The sequence below is a fragment of the Tiliqua scincoides genome, chromosome 2, assembly GCF_035046505.1.
Source record: "Tiliqua scincoides isolate rTilSci1 chromosome 2, rTilSci1.hap2, whole genome shotgun sequence".
Classification (NCBI taxonomy): Eukaryota; Metazoa; Chordata; class Lepidosauria; order Squamata; family Scincidae; genus Tiliqua; species Tiliqua scincoides.
In genome coordinates, this window is record NC_089822.1 from 67,595,460 (window position 1) to 67,618,936 (window position 23,477).

Here is a 23,477-nt window from a genome sequence, read left to right on the forward strand (position 1 = left end):
GCATCACTGCCATATTTTATCCGTCCCACAATTAATTTGATATTAACTACCAACTGTATTTTTTATTTGTAACATGTCTGATAAATTGGTTAAACTATAAGACCAAAAGACTATCTAGGTTTACAGTGGAGAATCAAGACAGATTCTGAACTTATAACAAATGGTGGACAGTCATACAGCTCAATTCAATGCATGATTGGGCTGTACTAAACAGCACTTTGTGACAATGGAAGACACTTCTGCTGTCACAAAATGGATCATCAGATCTGTCAGTGGCAACCAAAGCAGGTTAGGTTGTGGAGGGGTGAAGAGGGGATGTAATGAAGTGAGATGGCAGCAGGAGAGGATGGATCTGGCAGCAATCGAGAACAGAGATTTTAAGCTGATGGGTTGGGGAGATATATTCAAACAAATGTGCTGTAGCCCAGAGGTGTCCTGAGGGTGTATCACATCCAGTGCAGCACTTACTTTGTGGAGCTTGGCGTTCCAAAAGTTTGGAGGTGTCGCAATGATGTAATCACATCACCTCTGACCTTCCACCCTATTGCATTGCTTTTAATGCCTCTGTTCAGTGATTTTGGCCCTCTCTGGAAGAAGTTGCTTCATGTTCTCACCATTGAGCGACAAAAACATGATTGTTGGTGAGAGTACAAGGCTGTTGGGCCTGGAGAGGGCCAATGATAGCCAAATAGAGACTTGGGCTATATGTGGGCTATGCCCCCTGCTGAGGCCCACACCAGCTGTACCCTTGTACTGACACCACTACTATCGCCCAGTTTGTTACTTTCTCCACACATTGAAGGGAAGGGGTGCAAGGGAGTGTAACAGTCATACCAGGATGAAACTTTTTCTCGAAAAGTATTGCATGAAGAGACCTTATATCTACTTTGTTGAATCTACACCAGTGGACTACTTAGCAGCATTTACAGTTTTGGAAGTATGTAGCATTTCCAAATTATCCATATTTCAAATGAATATGAACATAATTTCCAATTCAATTGGAATTTCCACAGAAATCCTTTATTACTATGGCTTTCTAACCAGAAGACAAATAACCAATGAGGTGCTACTAGGCTGTTAGATGTCATACTTTCCAACCTCTAACAATTTTTATGGACAAAACTACAGTAGGTCTTTGGACACCTGAAAAATGCAATAAAGATTGGCAGTTATACAGCCGATAAGACAGAACTTGCCCACCACATTATTGATATTTTAATTAAGAGCAAAAATTTAATTAGGAGGAAAAAAATGCTGCAGCCACCAGGGCCCTTTAGGCTGTATGCATTTCCACCTCTTGCATGAAGCCCAATAAAAGGTTCCAAACATAAAACTATATATACAAATCCCTGCTAACTGGGTAAGAGGCATTTTTAAGTGGGTGCTCTTCTTTTACTTAGCGGGGGGAGTAACTGGCCCTCCTCTCCCCAGCACTGTCTTTTCTCTTGGCTGTCTGCTGGTGTTTTTGCATCCTTTTAGATTGTGAGCCCTTTTGGGACAGGGAGCCATTAGCTGTTTGCTTGATTTTCTCTGTAAACTGCTTTGTGAACTTTCCGTTGAAAAACGGTATATAAATACTGTTTATTATTATTATTATTATTATTATTATTATTATTATTATTATTACTATTATTATTACTATTCAAAATTAATATAATTATAATAATTACAAAAACTGATGTTTTAAGACAATATATTTTCTTGAACTTGAAAAGGAAAGCTTAAGTGATTTATGCCTCAATCGTATCTGGGCCTTGTGCTGCTAGAACTCATATTCTGGCAGCACAAGGCCCTTTGTGGTGACACACAAGCCCGGCTACCATTGCATACTTCCGAACTGCTACCACAGACGGAGGTTCTGCTGCTCTCAGTTAAGTTGGTGGCAAAGCACATCATAGGGAGGGCAGGGCATGCTGGGTTTTGATCCCAGCAGCACTGGTATGGACTAGGACCCTATCCCCTCTTTTTGAACCCGTTTTGCCCATTTTCTCTCCTTGGAAGAAAAGGAGCTATATAACTGGCATAAGTCCAAGAAGTCACATAGGCTAGCATGCCTATGCAGAGATAAGCAGATAATATTTTTACTTACCTCTGACAGGCCTCCTGATCACCACCCCACTGGATGCAGTGCATGCTCCATCAGGGCAGCTGCATCAACAGTGAGGGGTAGGATTGGGTTGTTAGGCTACAATCCTATGCACATTTATCTGGGAGTAACTCCCATTGGACTCAACAGAGCTTACTTCTGAGTAAGATGCATACAACATGCTGTAAGATTTTGAATTACTGTATAACAAAAAGGAGTGGAAACACATGGAATAACAGCTTAAAAATTGTATTTTAAAAATATTGATTTATTGAAGATTTATATCCCACTTTTCTGCATCTCAGCAGGCTTCAAGCCAATTTAGGATATTTAAAAACCAATAGAGTTATGCCACCATCACCCAGTTCAGGTAGGACTGGGCTGTTGGTCTTAGAGTTGCAAATCCCATTGCAAGAGCCTACCAGCATGACTGTCAAAATACCGAACCTGTGCCATTAGTTCTTTATCAGTGTAAATGAGCAAAGAAAATTGCTGATAACCAGTTAGCTACTACTGTGAAATTCTAATTTTTGTTCTTCCAAGACAATTATAAGACTAGCAGTCTTCTGATATTTTCCATAGTTTTTGGCACAAAGTGGCTGATCACTATGTAGAGCCCCAGCTCCAGTCGAATTACTCCCCTACTTTCAATTTCCTCCTGTCAAACCAAATGCATGAGTAAATTATGCCTATTCCAGGACAAAAGCAATTATCAATGCAGTCTAGTAATTACATCCCCATATTAGTTACACAGCACTGAAAAACTCCAGTTCAGAACTGATAACTCAGTTGTAATTTGGAATCCTATTATTCCCTAAGTTGTCTAAAGGCTATTTGCTACTTGCAATCATGCCTGATTCTTGATGTTTTAGGACTGCTAACAATACCATGCCCTTGGTGTACTGTATAATACTTATATGAATAGATATCCAGCTTTCTCACTCCAGTGATAGTTGCACTTGTCTTATTATTTTCTTATATGCAAATGACTGCATTTTCTTTCTTCATACCTGATCTTAAAAAGAAAAATTCCTAATTATTCCTTTTTAAACATTCTAATAGCCTGGAGCAGCAGACAATCCTTTGGTAGTGAGGCCAAAGGAAAAAAGAGAAGCAGGCATCCACCCCATTTTACAAGTCCACTTGTCTTTTCTAGTTGACTACTTTCCTAGTCTATGAACATAAGGAGAAAAACAATTGCAGTTGCCCTGTCTCTGACCATGACTTAGGGTTAACTGCCTCACTACAGATAGAACACCCTTGTTTCCATTAAGAAAAGACTGCTGTTTCATTAATGTTGGTGTCCTGTTTCCTGAGAAGGATAAGCATTTTATGTACATTAGAAAAAAGAAACAGGTTCCCATTTGTCCCTCTTTACTAGAAGCAGTTCCATTTGTTTCTCTTTACTATAAGGAAAACCCTATATTGTAAGCCCAAACAACCTTCTAGACTTACCGTTTTCATTCATTTCTCTCACCAGATAAATGGGGTAATGCCCTTCCTCTTGATCAGCAGATAAGATCTTATCTTTGAAACAGACAGTCCTAAATGTAGAGGCTGTGTCTAACTAGACCAGCAATTTTCAACCTTTTTCATCTCATAGCACACTGACAAGATGCAAAAATTGTCAAGGCACAACCTTCAGTTTTTTGACAATTGACAAGGCACACAATGTTGCTGGCATAGGGATCACATCCCCCAATTGCCCTATTAATAAATGACATCCCCCAAACTCCCATGGCACACCTGTGGACCATTCATGGCACACTAATGTGCCACGACACACTGGTTGAAAATTACTGATCCAGTCAAATAATACTTTGAAATATTAATGAAGCTTCCCAACTCATCTCCATAATACCCAGTATGAATACCTCTTTGAATTCAAGGAGAAAAAGTAAACATTGGGTACAATTATAACAATGGAAACATTTTGACTTATTCCTGGAAACCCATATTCAGATAATAAACCATTAATCTACCTCTGAAAATTGAAATTGAAACAACATTTATATGTCCAAACTTTTCTCTCTACAGACCTAAGATGGACAACTCTGTAATGTTTCAAATCTCTGAATCCTTTGAAAAGCAAGTTCTTACACTCACTAAACTCACACAAACTTTTGTGCAAAATAACACACATCTCATGGAATAACCATCCAACAAATATATAATTAGAATCGCTCATGAAATCACTGTGCTGTACAGTCCCTGTACACAGTGACACAAGGATTCTGCAAGCCCGAGGGGGACTGGCTCCACCATTCTCTGTCTGATGTGCAGCAAACTGGGCGAGAGATTTACGTAACCACTTCTGGGTGTTCAACAACCTGGAAATTCAGTAATGACAACATCACCAAATGTCCAGGCCCTTTTAACAACAAGATTGCTGACCCCTAACGTTAGGTATCAGTCATGATGTCTTTGGCTACCTACTTTACATACTTGTCTACTAGTCGATCTCATAGATAAGTCAAGGGTACGTTTGGAGCAAAAAATAATGACATTTGGCGTTATCGCCCCTGTGTAGACAATTCCAGAAGGAATACATGACAAGATGTCACCTGTAGTAGGCAACAACAATGCAGTTGCCACAGGAGTAACAGATACACCTCCTCAGAGATGCCTTGCCCTCTCTGTGGGAGGGAGGTGCTCTAGTTATGAGGAAGTTAAGGGAGAAGGCATGACTATCCTTTGCATTGCTCACTTCTTGGTTTTCTCCCCTGCTTCCTCCTTTGCTCCTGATACACCTTACTGAGGTGCAATAGTGAGGCTCAATTCTGCCCTTTGGCCACTGCCTTTTTTGCACTCAGCTAGGTTCATGCCATATCTGTATGTCCACCTGCCTCTTTTCCCAGCACAAGCTCAGAATTCCTTGGGCTCTCAATGTTCCATTCCATAAGGTTTCCATCCCTTTAACTTACCCAGGCTGGTGTTGCTGCTTGATTCTGCTGCAGCCAGTGGCACACACCTCCTGGGTCAACTTTACACTGCCTAGAACAACGTTCCATTCACCCCACCGGCCAGAAAGAACAGCAAAGCATGCTGGTGTGGTAGCAGCTGCTGAATTAGAGTTGGAGGTCCCTCATTGCCCTTCTGAGTAAAAAGAAGGCTTGCTGTCCTTAGGGGTTACCAAGGTATGGTGTGCCTGGCCCTCTTGGTAGCTATGTCAGCTGGAGCACAAGGCCTGCTGGGGTGCTCCCCAGCTAGTGCAGCTGTCAAGGAGGCCAACCACACCACACCGCTACAATCCCTGATGCCAGGCAGTGAGCGCGGGAAGTACAGTAACTCTTCTCTCCATTCCGGAGGTCACGCAGGACCTCTGGCTCTAATTTAGTTGATTCCACTGCACCAACTGGGGAGTGCCTCAGCAGGCTTTGCGGGTGCTTGACCATTAGCCAGGGAGTGCCCCAGCAGGCCTCGTGCCACAGTGGCTCACTTGCTTCCACTCAGAGGCAGGCCAGCCTCCATTGATCTGTCAACCAGGGTTTTTAAGGTAAATTTTAACAAAAAGATTGCTGATCCCTAACGTTAGATTAACGTTAAAACAAAAACTTCTTGATTAATAAGACAAGTTTCTATGGTACTTCTATGAATTTTCCAATTGTTAAGGGATCAGGAAGGGCAACTACTTCTCCCAATCTATGTTTCCTGCAGTGAACTCTGAACATTATTTTCCTCTCTTCAGTGAATTGGTTGATATTGACACACAATCAAACAATTCCACCCAATTTTGTATTTCTCCAGCTATATGGTCTTTGACAAGTCTTCTCCAGCATGCAGGAATTTCAGTGGTTGCATGCCCTTCCCTTAAAACTATACGCTTTCAACAGAACACACTTCCACTGCTACAAAACGACTACCAACAGCATGCAGAGTGCGCCACTGGTGACCACTTTGGGAGCACTGCTGCAGGAGGTGGCAGCACTCCGTGCCAATTCCCACTGCATCCGCCAGAGCAGGTAAGGAACAGCAGTGGCAGAGGATGGGAGGTTGAGGAAGGAATGGGGCAGGGAGGATGTGCATGGGGTAGATCTAGTGATGGTTTATGCCAGTCCTATTCCTTCATTTCACAGCCTCCTAGTCCCTCGCTAGCTACATAGTTGGTGCAGGTCCAAAGTAACCCATTGCAGAGTGGGAAACTTATAGAGTAAGGGGAAATAATTCCCCTTTCTCCTACAAAGCCACCGGAAGCCCTCCCCCACTGGATATGGTGTGTCTGTTTTGGCATCGCTGCATTGGCCTGGGGGGGTTGCCTGGGCACGTCAGCCACATAACATAATACAAAGCACTGGAGTTTCCATCTAAAATACAGGATTAAAATATAAAGGTCCATATTTCACATAACATTTCACAGGATGCTTCAACTAAATGGAAATGTAAAAGCAAAAGAAAAAATGGTTCTATTTTGAAAAAAAGGTTCTAAGTTGCTGAGCATGAAAGTATGTAAAAATATAAATGTGACTTAAGGTAAATTTTGATACTAGAAGTTTTTCCAAGACAGTACAAGAAGGTTTCCCAGACAACCTGAGAGGCAATAATTGTAAAGTTGTAAGAAATTATGGGGTTGTTTAAACAGAACAGATCAATCTTTGCTGATATAGACTCATTTATTGTTATTACAGAATATTCAGACAATATTTCAATAGCTAAAAAGAATGTAAAATTTAACATCAAAAAACACAGCCCATACAATAACACTGAACACTTCTTCACATTGTAAAAAATAATGCACAAATGATTTTAAATTTAAAGCATGAAGTAAAATAATAATGTAAATGGAAAAATATGCTGTTTAAGAAAAATATATAGAGTTTTGACTAAAAAGTAACTGTCACAAAATTACAGTCAATGTCAAACAATGCTTCAATGTAGTGCTATCAAATAAAAACAATTTAAATAACATTTTCTTTGTATTTGTGCTTAGACGTCATTGGTGCATACTTTGAAATCTACAATGAAGACACAATTTTATAAGTTACTGTAATTTTTACTGAGTCACACTTAGACACACAAGTAGCAGCAACATCCAGCTGTTAATATCACAGCACAAAATACAATTTACTCTAACTATCATCATCGTCATCACTACCACTAATATGACACATTTTCCATTTTCTGTAGGCCTGTCTTTTCTGCAAGCATGGTAAGAGAAGAAAGAAGCAGAAGGGTTAGTTGAAGCCAATAAGATTAGTCTTTTTTAAAAAAAACAAAAAAACTGCAAACAAAAAATAGAGATGAAAGATATGTTTGGGATGCATAAGAACTCCAGTTAGTGAAGCTGCAATCCTGTATTCCACCACACATTAAAATAAATTCCAGCTTATTTGTTCTATAAATTTATGTGAATCCTGCAACGTCTTCCTCAAAAAGCTCTCATAAAGATTCTCTGGAGACCCAATCCTTTTGGAGCTGTACACCATAGGAATGAGTGCTCCAGCGGCATACAGCACTTTCTGGCAGTTGCAAAATATGACGCATATGGTACCCACTGGCCCCAGTAGGTAAGGAGGGAGGGAGGGAGGTGGGGGGACAGATTGGGACCAGGAAGGGAATGGGTTCAGTGGCAGTGGTGTCCACCATATCCAAACTTCTTTCCCAGGCTCAATTTACCTTCACAGGTCCATGTGGATTTGTGTCAGCTATGGAGCTGGTACAGGTCGGTGTAGACCCAGAGGGCTGCCATGGGCTTACCCGGAGGCAAGGGAATAAATAATCCTTTGCCCCATGGAAGCCTCTGGATGCCAAAACTTCCCTGAACGATTTAGCGGGCGTCATGTTGGTGCCACTACATTGCTGCCTGGGGAGTTAGTTAGGATTGGGCTGTAATTTTAATACAACTTAAAAAGTACAGAACCAAAGCTATTGTAAAATCTACTTGTAGTTTAATTTTCTGGTTGTTAGAATGACTTTAAAACTGAACTTAGATTTCATAAACTGCTGCACTACTGACACTTGTGAGAAAGAGAACAATGTTTTTGAAACATACATCTTTACAGTGATGTACTTCCTTTCTTGGAATGCATGAGGAAGTCACGGGGCAGAGAAACTCTGCACATCAAAGTTCCTGAACTATTGTAAACTGCTGGATCATGGTACCTGCTGGACATTATCCAATGCTAGAACTGAAATTTGTAAATAAATCTCAACATAAATTTGAAGTGCAGGACAATTTCTTTTCAACTCTGTAAGTGATAAAAATGTGAAAAATTTAAGAAATCTGTTATTCCCTAGAAAATGATGCAAGCATATAACAAATAGTTTAAAATATATATCTTTAATCCCTAGAATGGGGGAATATATCCTTATTATTAAACTTCAATGTCTCTTCCTGTCTGTCTAAATGTTTTCTATTTTAATCAATGTCTCAAGTTTCCAATTATTCAACAATATACTTAAGAATAACAATTTCTTTTAAATGTACATTTGTAAATACATTGGGCCCTTGGTATTTACAAGGGATCACTTCCATAGCCCCACAAATAATGAGATTTGCGGATGCTGAAATCTGGGAGGCCAGGGAGCCAGTGCTGCAAAAGCTTACCTGGAGGCTGCACCGAGCCATCTGGCAGTCACCTCCCAGCCTCCTCAGAAGGCCTCATGGATGCAGCCAGAAGTCACAAGGTGAACTGGAAGTGGCTTCCGGTAGCATCCAGGAGGCCCACTGAGGCAAGGACTTGGGCATCTACAGATGCCGGTCCCTGGAAAAGGAGGGCCCAATATTTCTGTGAAAACTGACATTAATGCAACAAATGTGTTAATTTGATTTGCTCAACTGGTTTTAGCAGAATGCAAACTGAGTATTTATTTATTTGCACTTAGGCATGTATCCAAAGCCCAATTTTTCATTATGAAGCCATAATTACTGAGCATCTGTTCTACTAACTTTCCAAAACTTTGATGTGGCACTATAAATAGATTTACTATTACTGAAAGAATGTTGAATTGCTCTCAGTTCAAATACTTATTCTGGTTTATCACGTAATGAAAGAAACCTGTACATATACACTCATGTTAATTAACACTACACACCGTATATGACGAAACGTTTGTCAGGAAAAACAAATTGTTAGACATGACAAAGTACACAAGAAAAACTAGAGTCCTTGAGGAAAGGATGGATTAATACCACACAACAATTAACCATCCTCAAGTGACAATTCAGAGAAAAATTAAGTATCTTTAAGCATTTTCCCTTTTAATTGTTCCAGACAACTATCAGATAGTAGTGGAGAAATGGCACCAAGCAACACCCAATACTAGCTAGGATCCTAACTTCTATTAAATAGACTTTGACTCACTGAATAGGATTTTCCTGCTATAGCTTACTGTGCCTGTCATCTCCAGAAGAGCTGCTCATGAGTGTAGGGAGACTGTCCCGAACAGCCTGACACAGTGTAGGCAGCAGCAGCAGCAATAGGAACAAGGATCAGTGAAAACCAGCTTGTGCAATGACATGTTTGGACCCAAAACACTCAATGCAGAAAAACTTTCACAGTATATTTGAACAAAAATCCTATATTAAACTTTAAATAAAAATTCTTACCAACAAAATTTTTTTGAAGGTATTTTAAGAGCACTCCTTTTCATCCTTAGGATAATCTGGCTCTTTTTATTCAGGCTTCTTTGGGCGCAATCCTAACCCCTTATGTCAGTGTTTCCAGCACTGACAAAAGGGCAATGCAGCTCTGAGGTAAGGGAACAAACATTCCCTTACTTTGAGGAGGCCTCCGTGAGTGCCACCCAACTGTAGGATGCAGCACACGTTCCACTGGCACCGCTATGCCAGTGCTGGAAAACACTGATGTAAGGGGTTAGGACTGCACCCTTTGTCAGATAGCCAGTTAAAGTTAGGAAACATGTTGTTTCAATGTAACAATATTGTAACAATGTTGTTACTTTTTACTGCCATTAGAAAATCTTATATCTGCTTTCCTACTTATATCTCCTCACTGTCACAAGTTCTCAATTTTTTTTAAAAAACAACTGAATTTAGTAAAAAAAATCAGATAGATACACTTAAATTACGTCCCATTGCTAATTTATTTTAACTAATTTCTTACTATGTAAGACTTGTATTTTTCTCTGACTAAAATAACTTTCAACATTTACTTCAGCATTTTACCAACATAAAAATGGGGGAGACTACCTTGACTGTCCCCATCATCCCCCAACAAAGATTTTCGCATTTGTGAAAGGGAACAGCATCTGCAGGTTAATGGAACAATGTAGTGGTGAACATCTACCAAGACGGCAGAAGGTAAAGGGCTCAATTCTAACTAAGCATTCCATTGGTGGAAGTGTTGGCCCGACAGTGTGACTCACCACCGGTCCGTGCAACAAGGCCACCAGTGCACATGGAAGGGAAGGAAGGGGGAAGGGAAAGGGAAAGTGAGTCTCAATGACACCAGCATGCATAAGGATCCTTTCCCAGTTCCCTCTCCCCTTCTCTCCCAAAATAGCTGGCAAAGTGTAACAGCTGGTATAAAGCCCGGCAACCATCTTCTGTTCCTGTCAGCCATCTTCTGAGTGACTTCCAGCCCCTGGGAACTATCTGTTTTCCCACTAAGCTGTTCCCATGAGAAGCTGGACCCAAAACAATGACCTGAAATGCAGCTGCACCTGCCTGGAGTTATGAGAATGGGATAAGATGCATTCCTGTGTGTTTACCCCAAGGTTATGTTCTTCACATGTATCAACTTAGCTGCACCTGCTTGATAGCCCTTCTCTCAAATGATGGGAACATGACTTGTTGTACCAGCCCAGTCAATTATTAGTTACACCCGATTCATAAGAAGTGCACTCGTAATCTCTATTTTGAGACATTTAGAGGCTTGGGGAGCCTTATGGAGACATCTGAGGTTTAAAGTTTAAGAATCGCCTTTCATCTCAGGCAGTGGAGTGATCCTAGTAATCAAAACACTGCATTTTCACCTTCCTGACCCTTAAGGGGCTAGCAACAGTGCTTTTCCTGGCTGGTGAGTTGCGACCCACCCGTTTGGGAACCACTGATAGAGAATAGTCATACATAGTTTATATTTACAGTAACATATATTGCTCTGCTGTCAAATTAGTCCAGTTTTTGCTAAGTACTGATTTTATGAGATTTAGTTAGTCAAACTAAACACCTAAGTCTATATAGACACCTGTATTCAGCCATTGCTTGGCTCCCTGGCCTTGCTGATGGATGCTAGAAGGCTGCATTGCCCACTGAATTGCCTGAAAACACTATGAGTCTTATGCCCAGAAATGCCCATGTAATGCCTGGTGACGCTGCACGTTTTATCCCTGGAGATGCCTCTGTATGCCTGGAGGTGCTCCTGTAAGTTGATGCTCTTAGATTTTAGACAAATAAAGCTCTTTTATGACAACCTCACTTGCTTCTAGAACCACAGGCCAGAACACACAGATCCAAGGAGACCCATGGGGCAGTGGAGGCTTGCCCCTGGGCAAGGGGGACAAATGTTCTCTTGCTTGAAAGAGACCTCTGCAACTGATCAATTGCAGAATGCAATGTATGCTCCATTGGAGAGGCTTTATTGGTGGGAGTGGGGGGTTTAAGTTAGGATTGGGCTGTTAATCTAGTTTCAGATAATAAATCATCACTGATAATTTTTAAAAAACAAAGTTAAACAGGTCCTTCAAGTTATCAAGTCTAAAGAAACTGTTTTTACTCTCTAGAGTGAACAACTCTATACACCTGAGAAGCAAATTCAAAAAGTGGTTCTCCTTTACCAAATATCAAAACACTACAGAATAGAAGTAATTCTTTATAATTCTAGAAAACAAATGATCTACTCATATTTTGTTACCTGTAACATTTGACTTCCAGCACCATCTCTTAATCTGTATGGTCGGATAACTCCATCCTCATTAAAGAAGCGGGGAGGACGTAGACTTGTGACATCTTCAGAAGTATTTGTGGCTCTAAAACAAAAAACAATTAAGACTTTTTGTATTGCATAAGGATAGGATTACAATTTTTATGAATACTTTGAAAGATGTAAATACATTCTAAGCTTTCATGCAAAACAAAATCAGATATGGGTAAATTTTCCACAGAATTTTCAGTTTGAGAGAATTTATTTTCTCTAGCTTCCAGCAATCAATATAAGGGCATTTTAAACACAGACTGACTATTCCTCAAGTATTGGTCAAATAGACCTACTGGAAGTAACTAACAGTACCTACTAGACTCACAGCCTAATCCTATCCACACTTTCCTGGGAGTAAGCCCCATTGACTCTAATGGGACTTACTTCTGTGTAGACATGCATAGGATTGGGCTGCCAATCCTCCATAGAAGCATTAAATTATTTTATGGATATTATACTTAGATGCCTCAGTTCAACGTATCTTTGCTCCTTTGAGATTTTCAGTGCAGAGATGGTTCTCCAAATGCACAGGAAATATACCATTCAATTCAATAGAATGCAATTCACATGTGTACATTTAGAGCTCCCCTTCATGTTTATGTACAGCAACCAACTAGATACCACTTGTCACAAAAGCAAAATCCACTTATGAAGAAGAGCCCTAAAGTGTATATTAAAAACCTGAACATTTCTGGATGAGGTGCATAAGTTGAAATGATACCTACTATTACTATTACCTGTATTATGTTCCACATTGCCATAGATATGTATTTCACAATTAAACACACACACACACACACCTCACTGACAGAAGTATGTGGACAGGATGGCACAACTGCTTTTAGACATGGATTTAGTTATCACACTAATAGGAGGAGCACTCAATAATATAAAAAAGATAAAATGGGCACAATTATTTAGAATAATTTGCAATAGTGTTACCAAAAGGTATATAAAAAGATTTTGCAGCTGCAATATGAAAAGACTGGTCTTTGCAATCAGTCTATTCTTGCCTTTTAATTCCCTGAAAAGTGCTGCTGGCCATGTCTATTATTCCTCCAGTCGGTCTTGCCACTACTCCTACTAAGCCTTTTCCAACACCTTTGAAGAAACCTGCAGCTCCTTCTTTCTGGGCTCCTGGAAGGGGAGGAGTAAAAAAAGCTAATCAAACATCTTGAAACAGTGTTTAAAATGTAGAGTAATAGATGAAGCACAGTTTATATATAATTAAATAGCATGCATACAGGAAAGGTTGATTTATTTATTACATAAAGCATCTCTCAACCAAAGCATTTCATGTTCAGATAAACAGTAAGAATGCAGCAGAGAACAAACATACCTCTTATTGGTTTTGTTACTACTCCTGTTATTCCACTAACAAAACCCTGTGGGATAAAACAGAAAGAAATCTCATGTTGCTCCTAAATGTATTTCATACACGTTTTTATTAATTTTAAGACTAAAATCTAATAATTTAAACGTCAAAGAAAGTAATGGATTAAATTAAAATTCATTTTATTTCTGTGGTCTCTTATATAAAATTTCACTCTAAGTCCTAATCAACACCTAGGTTACTGCATGAGCACGTGAATGTAAGAAAAAAATACAATAAAAGTTATTGCAACTTGTGTGTGCATCTTCAATGCATCTCCCAAGCCTAGTGGAACCACTCAATATCTTAATCGTATTATGCAATATTTCTTACAGACACCAAGCCTTTTCCTCCACGTGTGATACCCTCTTTGAAGCCAGTAGGTTGCCTATTCATGGCTTCCCTTCGCTTCTGCTGATAGTCGTCATCCATAGTTATTGCTGCTACCCCTTTAGCCATAGCACCAGTTATTCTTGATGCAGCACCAGCTAATCCACCTGCCGTAAGAGAAATCATAGAAAAGATTTAAATACAAACAAGAATCTCATTAAAATCACTTTGCAATGTTGACTCAGGTCATTCCTTACCAACAGCACCACCAAGTAGGGCCTTAAGTCCTAGTGCCATTCCCTCCACAAACTCTTCAGGACCCTGGATAGCCCCCTGAAAAAAAAAAAAGCAAAAAGGAAATGTTTTTTCTTACAAGGGAATGGTATTATCTTTCTTGGTTTCCTACCCTTAGTCTACAACAGCAAAGGTTTAGAACATGGATAAAAGAACAGATCAAAGAGAAAGAAACCTATCTAGGAAACTATACCAAATGAAATTGGAAAAGGTGATTCCCCACAGAGTAAGCTCCAATAGCTGGAAAAGTTTTGGGAGTGGATCATTACTTACTGAAGAGCTAATCAGATAAAATACACTTCCCATTTTTTGAGAGGACAAACAAGTATGTTCTGTGTTAAGATCTCTCTAGGCCAGAGATCCCTAAACTGGGGCATTGCAACACAGCAGCCAGGGAAGCGCTGTCTCTGTTCCTTTAAGGGGCAGGGCTATAGAGAAGGCAGTGATCCAACTGCCACGATCATGTTGCTGCCCTGTTTTTTTTGTACTTACCCCTGGAAGCACTGGCTCTCTACTGGGTGTGGGGATCCTCTGGACCCCTTTGCAGGGCTCCACAAGCCTGAGAAAAGCTAAAAATAGCTATCACAATCCAAGTCAGGTTTTGTGATGGAAATGGTTTCAATTGCTATTTTTTAGCTTTCCTGAGGCTTGAGGTGTCTGCAGGCTCCCCACATCCTCTGGATGGGTAAGTACAACAAAACCCCTTTTGTCCCTGGCAGCAGCATGATCATGGAAATCGTGTGCCTGCCTTCGCCCCTCCACCGCAAGCACTTATAGTAGTAAGTTATAACTTGAAACTGCTGCTCTCGGCTATTACTTAAGAAAACAGTCGAAAACAGTCAAAAAAGAGACATCCAAAGAAGAGACATATTTATTGATGAGAAAACTCTTAGGCTTCATTGATCTAGATCGGGGTGCCCAAACCCCAGCCCGTGGGCCATTTGCGGCCCTCAGGGCCCCCAATCCAGCCCCCCAGGGAGCCCCCCCATCTCCAATGGGCACCCTGTCCACGAAGGCACTTGGCAAATGGGCACTCAGCAAATGAAGGCACTTGGAGGGTGTGTGTGTGTGTGTGTGTGTGTGTGTGTGAGAGAGAGAGAGAGAGAGAGAGAGAGAGAGAGGTGAGAGCAGAGGAGGGGAGGGGAAGCCAAGTGGGGCTCTGGTTGTGCCCGAAGTGCAGCTGGAGGGAGGAGGAAGCTGCTGGGTGAGCTCTGTAGAAAAAAAAAGCCCAGAAAAAGGCACCAAACACATGGAGACATAGGGATGTGCCTTCACCAAGTTTGCTTCAACCATCCCCCCCAAAAAGGGACCAAGCAAAGGAACCAAGCGCCCAGCAGCTGCATTTGGTGCCTCTTCCTGGGCGTTTTTTCCACCCCTTACACACCTGCCCTGGACTTGAGTCTGTGCTTTTGTTGGTTTCTTTGCTGCCTGCAACCTCCTTCACCAGGTGCTGATTTCTGCTGTTTTTCTCCCATGTGCATCACTGCCTTTTCCTGCTGTTATTACCCTCCCTTCCTGGCTTAGTTCTGCTTCCATTTTAAAAAAACTTGGAAGTGTCTGGTGCCTCCCCTTCCGTCACCTGTGATAATCCTTTCATCCCAGATATAACTGCTTTTTTTTTTCTTTTTAAATTCTGCTCACTCTGGTGTGATGGGAGTTTGGGCAGCATGGTTTCTCTTTGGGTCTCTTTTCTGTTTGGAAAATATTAAAAATCCCTGGTGTCTTCCCATTTCATCCCTCACATACATCTGCTTTTATTTTTAATTTTTTCTGTGTTTTTCCTTGCCTCTGATACAGTCTTCTTTATGTTGGGGGGGGGGGGGGAATGTGGCCATCAGATCCATGGGCCAGGTTTGCCAATTCTGCTGAAATCAAATTCCTAAGTATTCCATACTTTTTCTTATCTTTGATAAAGTTATGTCTCAATCTGTGCTTCATGTTCTGGAGGGGGGAGGAGAGTATCTGTATTATAGTTCTCATCTGTATTATAAATAAGCTAAGTAAAATTCATTCATTCATATAAGTTCTGTCTCTAATGTATTCATTTATGAAAATTTATGTAAATTTATGTAAATTCAAATTTGAAATGTGAATTAATTCTTTTTTCCCCCCTGGTCCCCGATACAGTGTCAGATGATGTAGTCTTCCTGCCAAAAAGTTTGAACACCCCTGATCTAGACTGGGGTGTTAAACGTAAGGCCCATGGGTTGGATGTGGCCTGTGCGAGTTCTTTTTCTGGCTCACATGATAGCTGGGCTTGTGTAGCACTACCATCAGTTGCTAAGCTGCACAGTGACACAACTGTAAAGGAGGCACTGGGAGAGCCCAATTATTGTGTGGTCAGCCCATGTTATAATTGGACTCTCCCAATATCGCCCTTTTAACAGTGTAGTTTTTGAGAGGCAGAATTGAAGGAGGCCTCAGAAGGTGAGGAACATTAAGGCGAAAGAGGCAGACCAAGAGGGGTGATAAAGGGAGAAGCTGCAGAAGAGCTCGTGACTGTTTGCAAATACTTTGCGCAAAAGGCAGCTTCTTCCTTTTGATTTGGAAATGAAAGTAAACAGCAAGAACCAAGTATCATGCTGCTAGAGGAATGAAAAAGGAGATAAAGGTGAGAACGCTAACAGGAAGTGGAATCTAGAGATTTTGCTATTTATCTGCTTTTTCTGCTGTCTACTTCCTATTACCATCCTCACGGTTGTGTCCTCCAGTAGTATGAGTCTAGTAGTATGAGTATGTATGCTTCCTTTTATTCAAATTCTGTGAAGCCAATATATTTTTTCTTCTATTATCAAAATTTAATGATTTTTAAAGTTCTACTGTTTGCCATCAATGTTCACTGAAATTTCAGAAAAATAGCAAATAAAACTAATTGAAATAAAATAAAAATATATCTTTGGATGTGGTGCATGAGCAGTTTGGTGGGGTGCAAGAGAAACAAAAGTTTAAGAACGTCTTCTTTCTGCAGTGGTCTTGCTGGTGGCAGGACAATGGGAGAAGCAGCTATGGTGGCACTGTGTGAGGAAGAAGGAAAAGGCTTTTTCTACCCTTCTGTGCTCTAATACACAGTAAAAGTACCAAAGGTGCTACTGCGTGGGGGTCAAAGAGCGTTTTTCCTACACCCCGTCACCTTGTTGTTCAGCACACTGAGCAAGGGCATGATGTCCCATGGAATTTGCAATCTTCCCAAGGGTTACTGAAATTTCATTGTATGGTGCAATGCTTCTCCTGTCATCTTGCAGCAAATGATACCAGTAAGTAAAGGATGGACTGGTGTGTTTCTGCGGTGAAGAGAGCTGGAATCTGAGCCATATCTGTCAGGCAAAAACGCTCCTTTCTCTCCAAAACTCCACCGACCCGACCTCGCTGTGGACGGGAGTTGACACAGGCTGAAGAAAACCACTTTCCTTTCGCTTTGAAATCACTGAGGAGGAACTCCAAAGGAGGTGACCGAACTCCAGCGAGGCAGGGACGGTCTGGGGACTGGATCCCTGTGCTTGTGGAGCTCCGTCCGCCTTTTTGTTGGCCCTGCCTCCAGCAGCAGCGAAGGACAATCCCATTGGTGAGGAATGCCCCCGCCTCCACCAGGGAATAGCTCATTTACTTAGTTGCCTCAGACTGGATTGAAGAATGACTGAAATTCTTCTTGATTTGATAATACAACAAGACATAGGATTGTGCTGACTGAACATTACACTATGAGCTCACCTGGTAAGGTTCATAGAAGAATGCTTCAACTCCTTCAGATAAATCTCTTATAAACCCAAATGGATTGCCCAAAACATCAAGGCCAAGAATAAGAACATACATTTGTTTAATAGCCTAAAATGAAAGCAATTTCAAAGAAAAATAGAAGTTATGTTTGGCATAGGAACAGCATACAAGATAATTTTCTCAGGATGAATCCACATATGCATATTTCTGGGTGTCTATATAGTGATCAGAAAATAATTAAGTTACATTAGCCTCTGAAGGAAGACCATTCAAATATATTCCCCACACCTACAGAGTTGGGGCTTCTTTTAACTGACCTGGCACTAAAAGTCAGCATTTTAATTGACTGTAAGCATGAAATCCATAAGGTTCCTGACTGAGAGAAAAAGTGAAATAAAGGAACAACCCTTAATTATCCAAATGACCCGGGACTTAGGTAGTGAAAGGTTGTCTGACTGTATATGCCTGCCCACAAGCTCCAATTTACATCTGAGGCTCTGTTCCAGATGACTTTGTCTTCAAAGATAAAGCAAGTATCTATTAGAAACAGGACATTTTCAGGACCTGGCATTACGGAAAATGACAGTCCTTAACACAGTGTCAAATCTGGAAGGAAATTGGTCTGCTAAAGTAGCTCTTTGGCTTGAGGATCCACTTATCCATGAAAGAATGTATAGACATCAAGGTCCCAGCTTCGGGACTATAGCTGCTGCAGAAGTATGTTTTGGTGCAGACAGGATACTTTCCACCTAGGGCAAGCCTAACTATAATGATGCTAATTTTCTGCAATGATTTTCTATATTTAAAAGATTTTAGAGAGACTTAGGAGTGTGTTTGGTTTTCCATATTACTGTATCTAGCTGCCGATGCTGCATGGACAGGTAGAGCTGGGCTCCCCAGTGGGAAGCCCAGTTGACCTGGGCTCCAAAAACTATTCTGGTTGTTGCCAGCCTTCCCTGGCCTTGTTTCATGTCCTCCCCTTTGGGAAGGAGCCCAAAAGAAACTTTGTATCCCCTTGATAAAATTTCTTTCAGAAGCCCTGATGGAATTCTCTCCCTTGGAAGGCCTTTTTGAGCCCTACTTTATGCTCCTTGAGGTGGCCAAGTTAACACTTGGGTCTTTTGTAAAGTTTACGGGATGAGGTAACTTTTGCTGGTCCTGAAATTAGTTTTGTTTATATTGGATGTGTGGATATTTTAGCTTACTGTTGATTTTATGGTTTTTATTTGTGTGGCTGATGCAAACAAGAAGGGTATAACTTAAAAACAAACAATATATATATATTTTCAAACTACAGGTGTGCTCCACTTAATAATGGGGATATGTTCTCCAATCCCCGTTGTTATGTAATTAGGTCAATAAGCCACCTTAGACATTTGCTTTGGCATGGGAAAGGCTGGGTATAAATTTCTTAAAATAAAAATAAAATAAAATAAATAAGCAAACATTTAACCCTATCTTGTTCCTTTGTTGTGTAAACAGACACTCCCTGCCAGACACTAGCTGGCTGCATAGGCTACTAGAGAAAGATTGTCTCTTCTTTGCATTAAGACCCTCTTTGTTGTGTAAACACACACACTGCTACAGGCAATGGGAGACCTGACCGCCTCATTAAGAGCCTCTTTGTTGTGTTTTGACCACTTTGTATATGCGGATCACCGTTAAGCAAACAGTTGTTAAGTGGTGCACACCACTCACAGGAGTATATGATCTCACAGGAGCAAGTACACAAACCAATAATATAAACAAGAAACTCACACAATCTTTAAAGATGAAAGTCAACAGAAAGGTGGTTTCTAATTTTTGGTGAATTATATTTTGCATATATTTCTGGGTTGTGAGAACAATGCAAAATATGGCTAAAGAGTTACAGATGTCACCTGCAGCCGATCTCCCAGATTCCAATAAAAAAATCATAGAAGCTACCATGGCTGATTTAAATGAGCTACTTTTGCATACTTTCAGTTAATTCAGATGCTGGAACAATATGTACATACACAGATCTACACAAAGTAAACATGAAATATGGTCCTTGGTATACTTTACAGGTCTACTCTTAAGCAAAGATGAGTTGAATGGCAATTGATTGCTCAAACATTTTTGCTAGATGCAAAAGAAAAAAAAATACACATACATCTTCAATGAATTAAATTTTGCTACAGAAGAAGCAGGTAAAAGGGTTTGCCTAGAAACAGACAGATCAGAGAGTGGTGATGCTGCCCTCAGAGAAAAAGCTCCATTTCTCTTGCATGACCCTTTTAGGGAAAGGAGGTAATCAACAAAGTGCAGGGAGGCAAAGCATAGCTTATACACTGTAATAAGTGGTTGTGGTTCATCTTCTTTCTCCTTCTTAAAGGAGTGTAACATCTTTCTGACTGATTAGGATTAACAATCTGACCTGTCCAAGAAGCACTGCCTTCACTATAATGGCTTCATGTGGCCTGCATGATATCACATTCACTATATGATCCCTAATTAGCTGAAAGTGGAGGTAAAAAAATAGTGATGAGCAACAGCAAGGGGAAGGAATAACTGCAAACAGCACCCCCCAAAAAGGTAAAAGGAAGGGTTCAGATACTGGGTAGGTTTCTTGTAGAGATGCTTGTTAATTCTGGGTTTTTGCCTCGCCAATCAGTGCAACATGCTATCACTCCGACTACAAAAACAGGGTGACACAGATCACAATAATTTTAACAGCTTACTTGAAAGCTTAATTCATTACTAAAAAGGGAGGCATTTAATTTTTTTTTCATCACTTAGGATTTCATCACCAAATAAAAACTGTATTTAATAATCAGTTTGAAATTGGCATGCTGAGCAAAAGTAACTTTAAATGAAGCTTTGTTTGTACAAGTCCAACCTTGTTATACAAGGATTTTTTATACACAGATTTGACTCAACACGAATGGCCACTGCAAATGAGAAGGAATGTGCTGATCCCTGGAGAAGGGGAAAAAACACATTCCTTTAAAATCAGTTTTTAAAAACTGCTTTTCTCACTGTTGTAGAGAGACAGTCATGCAAGCTATCATTCCATTCTTCAGCTGAGCCAGGCAAAGTCAGGGGGTACTTTGCATTTCTAATTGCTGACTGCCTCTCTACGACAGTAAGAAAAGCAGTTTTTAAACCACAGTTGTAAAGAGATGCACTTTAATTTATTAAACTGCTTTTATTTAACACATTTTATGGTATCAGCAGGGAGTCCCAGAATCAAACCCCTGCGGATGTTGAGGCACAACCTTATTCCATTAGGAGCAATGGAGGGGCAAGAAACCTGGAAGTGGGTCTTTTTCCACTGTTCTTTTTAATCCACTAGGGGTTCCAGAACGGAACTCCAGTGGATAACAAGGGACAACCTGTACTTGTTGATAAGAAGGGATTGTGTTGCCTTTCTATATAGAAATCATCCTTGTAAAACAAAAAGGAATAGTTCTGAGTATCCAAATAACTAGAAATGTAAAGTATTGCAATTCATTTTAAAGGGATAGTGTAACATTTCTGGCTGATTCATCTGAAACACCAAAAACTCTGCTTCAACCATGCAATTCATTGTGCTAAGAATTCCAATCAAACAATAAACAATACGTATACAGAAAAAAATAGTGTTCTAACAACATAGAAAAAACAATGAAATGATTTGTTTATATTAGCTTACACTAACCTGCTTTGAATAATGCATAATAACAGCCCATTGCAGTTGCTGTGTGGTGCAGAAGTGATAGTTGAGCTCAAAGAATCCCAACCTAGGACAAGCAAATCTCATAAATTAGGGTAAAACAAATTCTTTTCAATATTCTAATTACAATCAAGCAAGTGAATATATTCTACATACTTAAGAACAACATCCTGAACATCTGCGAGTGTGGCCCCGATACTCTTTAACAAGAGGTTTAGGGACTGAACTGGAATCAGTTCTTTGCCTTTCTCTTTGTTGCTCTCTTCATGACCAGTGCTGAGTGAAAAACTTAAATGTAACTAAAAGAAAAAGAAATCAGAAGATACAATATTTCTGTTATTTTCTCCATTAGTTATTACGATCTCCCCATTATTAGTTATCCCCATAATTTTTCCATAACATTTCACGAGGATCTGCTCTCACATCCAATGGTAACATGGATTTGTAAACATTTTCTTCTAGACTGATTTGGGGCACACATACGTATAAACTAGAACTGCTTCTGAATTCCGATATAAGTGGAATTTGTGTTGAAATCAAGGCTGGTCAGAGAAGTCCTGAGATTTGAAGCAGGCTGTCAAATGCTGCCCCCCTTCCCTGGTGATATGACAGGTCTCTATTCCTCCCATTCCTTGGACTGGAAAAGAAAAGGAGAACGGAGTGGAAAAGGGTGAAGGAGACACTCCTGCTCATCAGTCTCCTGTCCTCCTCCTCCTCTCTCTTCAGCTTTGTCCACCACCCTCCTTTCCTCCAAACTTCCACTCTGTTCCCAGCTTCCACTTCCAATTTAAGAAGTGGGAGGAGGATTAGCAGATGGACAGAAGTGGGAAACTCCTGCTGCCTAAGGCAACTGCCTTAAGGCCCAATTCTAAACTGGGCTGGCACTGGGTGTCACAAATGTGTCATAAGGCACGCCTGCAACACCCAGCGCCAATGCTGGCCCAGCACCACTTGGTGCTCAGCCCAGTGCTGGTCGGATGCCACCATGAGCTAGGTAAGAGCTCTGGGGGGTGGTGAGGGCTTTGGAGGCAGACATTTTGGGGAAGGAGAAGAACCGGGGCAGAAATGGCGGAGCTCTGGTCCACCTGATCCTGAACTCCATGTTGGGCACTCCAGCTCAACATGTGTCTCAACTTTGCGCTGGCACAAAATAGCCAGTTCATACTTGAGAAACCCCACTGTGCAGCTTGGGGTTTTCCCTGGAGGAAGGAGACGAAAGTCCCCTTCCTCCAAGGAGACCTCTGGTGACTGCTGCAGTGCTGCAAGATGCAGCAGTAACTGCTTTGGGACCACTGCACCAGGTGGTGCTGCTGCCTTTATGACTGGGTCGTCAGCTGACCCCATGGATGGATTGGCCAGGCCTCCTAGTTAAACCCTCATTCACATAAATTGGGGTAAAGTCCTGAAACAGCTGGACAAATTACTAAAAAATGGTGAAAAGTGAAAAATTGGAACTACAGCCAGTTCTGCTAATGAAATAATCACCTCTGCCCAAAGATCTTTCTGCAAGATTGAAGTTGCAATGGTCTGTTCTGCAAGAGTGCCTGCTCTTCTTGCTACATGCCAGTCACTACCAGTTTGGCAGCAATAGCCACAGAGGGTGAAATATTTGCAGCTGGGTTCCAGAAAAACAGTTTGCCTGAATCTTACTTACACGAATTCAACTACATGTGCTTAGCAAACAAACAGCAGTTAAAACAGTGCAGGTGATTCTGCCCACCATTCCACTTACTAAATACATGCCCAGAGTGAGTATGATATTCAAGAATGAAGCTGCTGTTCCTTCAGTGGGTTTCAGTTCTTGTTTATCCCCTCAGTATTTAAAAAGCCAGTACTATTTTTGGATGTAAAGGATTTTCAAGGTAATTTTGAGTGTACACAATTTTATCTTTAGGTGCAGTTGAGATGTGTAACACTTGTGTAAGATGTGGACTGACTGTATTGATTTGACATACTAGTCAGTCTCTCTTTAGAAGAATGTATGAATGAATAATTGCCAGTGCTTGATAACAACCTCTCCTCCTACATTTTTGTCATTTGCATTGAGGAATGTAGAAGGTCAGAAACAGAAGAAGCTGCTGCTGTTTCTTACTTCTCCAAGCCAGAGGTGACAGGGTAAGGAACAGAATG

At 40.8% G+C, this 23,477-nt stretch overlaps 1 protein-coding gene across 3 annotated transcripts in view; it reads right to left on the minus strand.

Annotated features, from left to right (window-relative positions):
- Positions 1 to 23,477, minus strand: part of VPS13A (vacuolar protein sorting 13 homolog A) — a 195,267-nt gene that overhangs the window by 8,127 nt on the left and 163,663 nt on the right. For all 3 annotated transcript variants that reach the window (XM_066617808.1, XM_066617807.1, XM_066617809.1), the window contains 8 exons: positions 21,504 to 21,646; positions 21,333 to 21,414; positions 17,666 to 17,779; positions 13,921 to 13,996; positions 13,667 to 13,830; positions 13,301 to 13,346; positions 12,975 to 13,098; positions 11,899 to 12,013 (listed from right to left, as the gene is read on the minus strand). In XM_066617808.1, the coding sequence (XP_066473905.1) occupies positions 11,899 to 12,013; positions 12,975 to 13,098; positions 13,301 to 13,346; positions 13,667 to 13,830; positions 13,921 to 13,996; positions 17,666 to 17,779; positions 21,333 to 21,414; positions 21,504 to 21,646 (864 nt within the window). The remainder of the gene's footprint in view (positions 1 to 11,898; positions 12,014 to 12,974; positions 13,099 to 13,300; positions 13,347 to 13,666; positions 13,831 to 13,920; positions 13,997 to 17,665; positions 17,780 to 21,332; positions 21,415 to 21,503; positions 21,647 to 23,477) is intronic.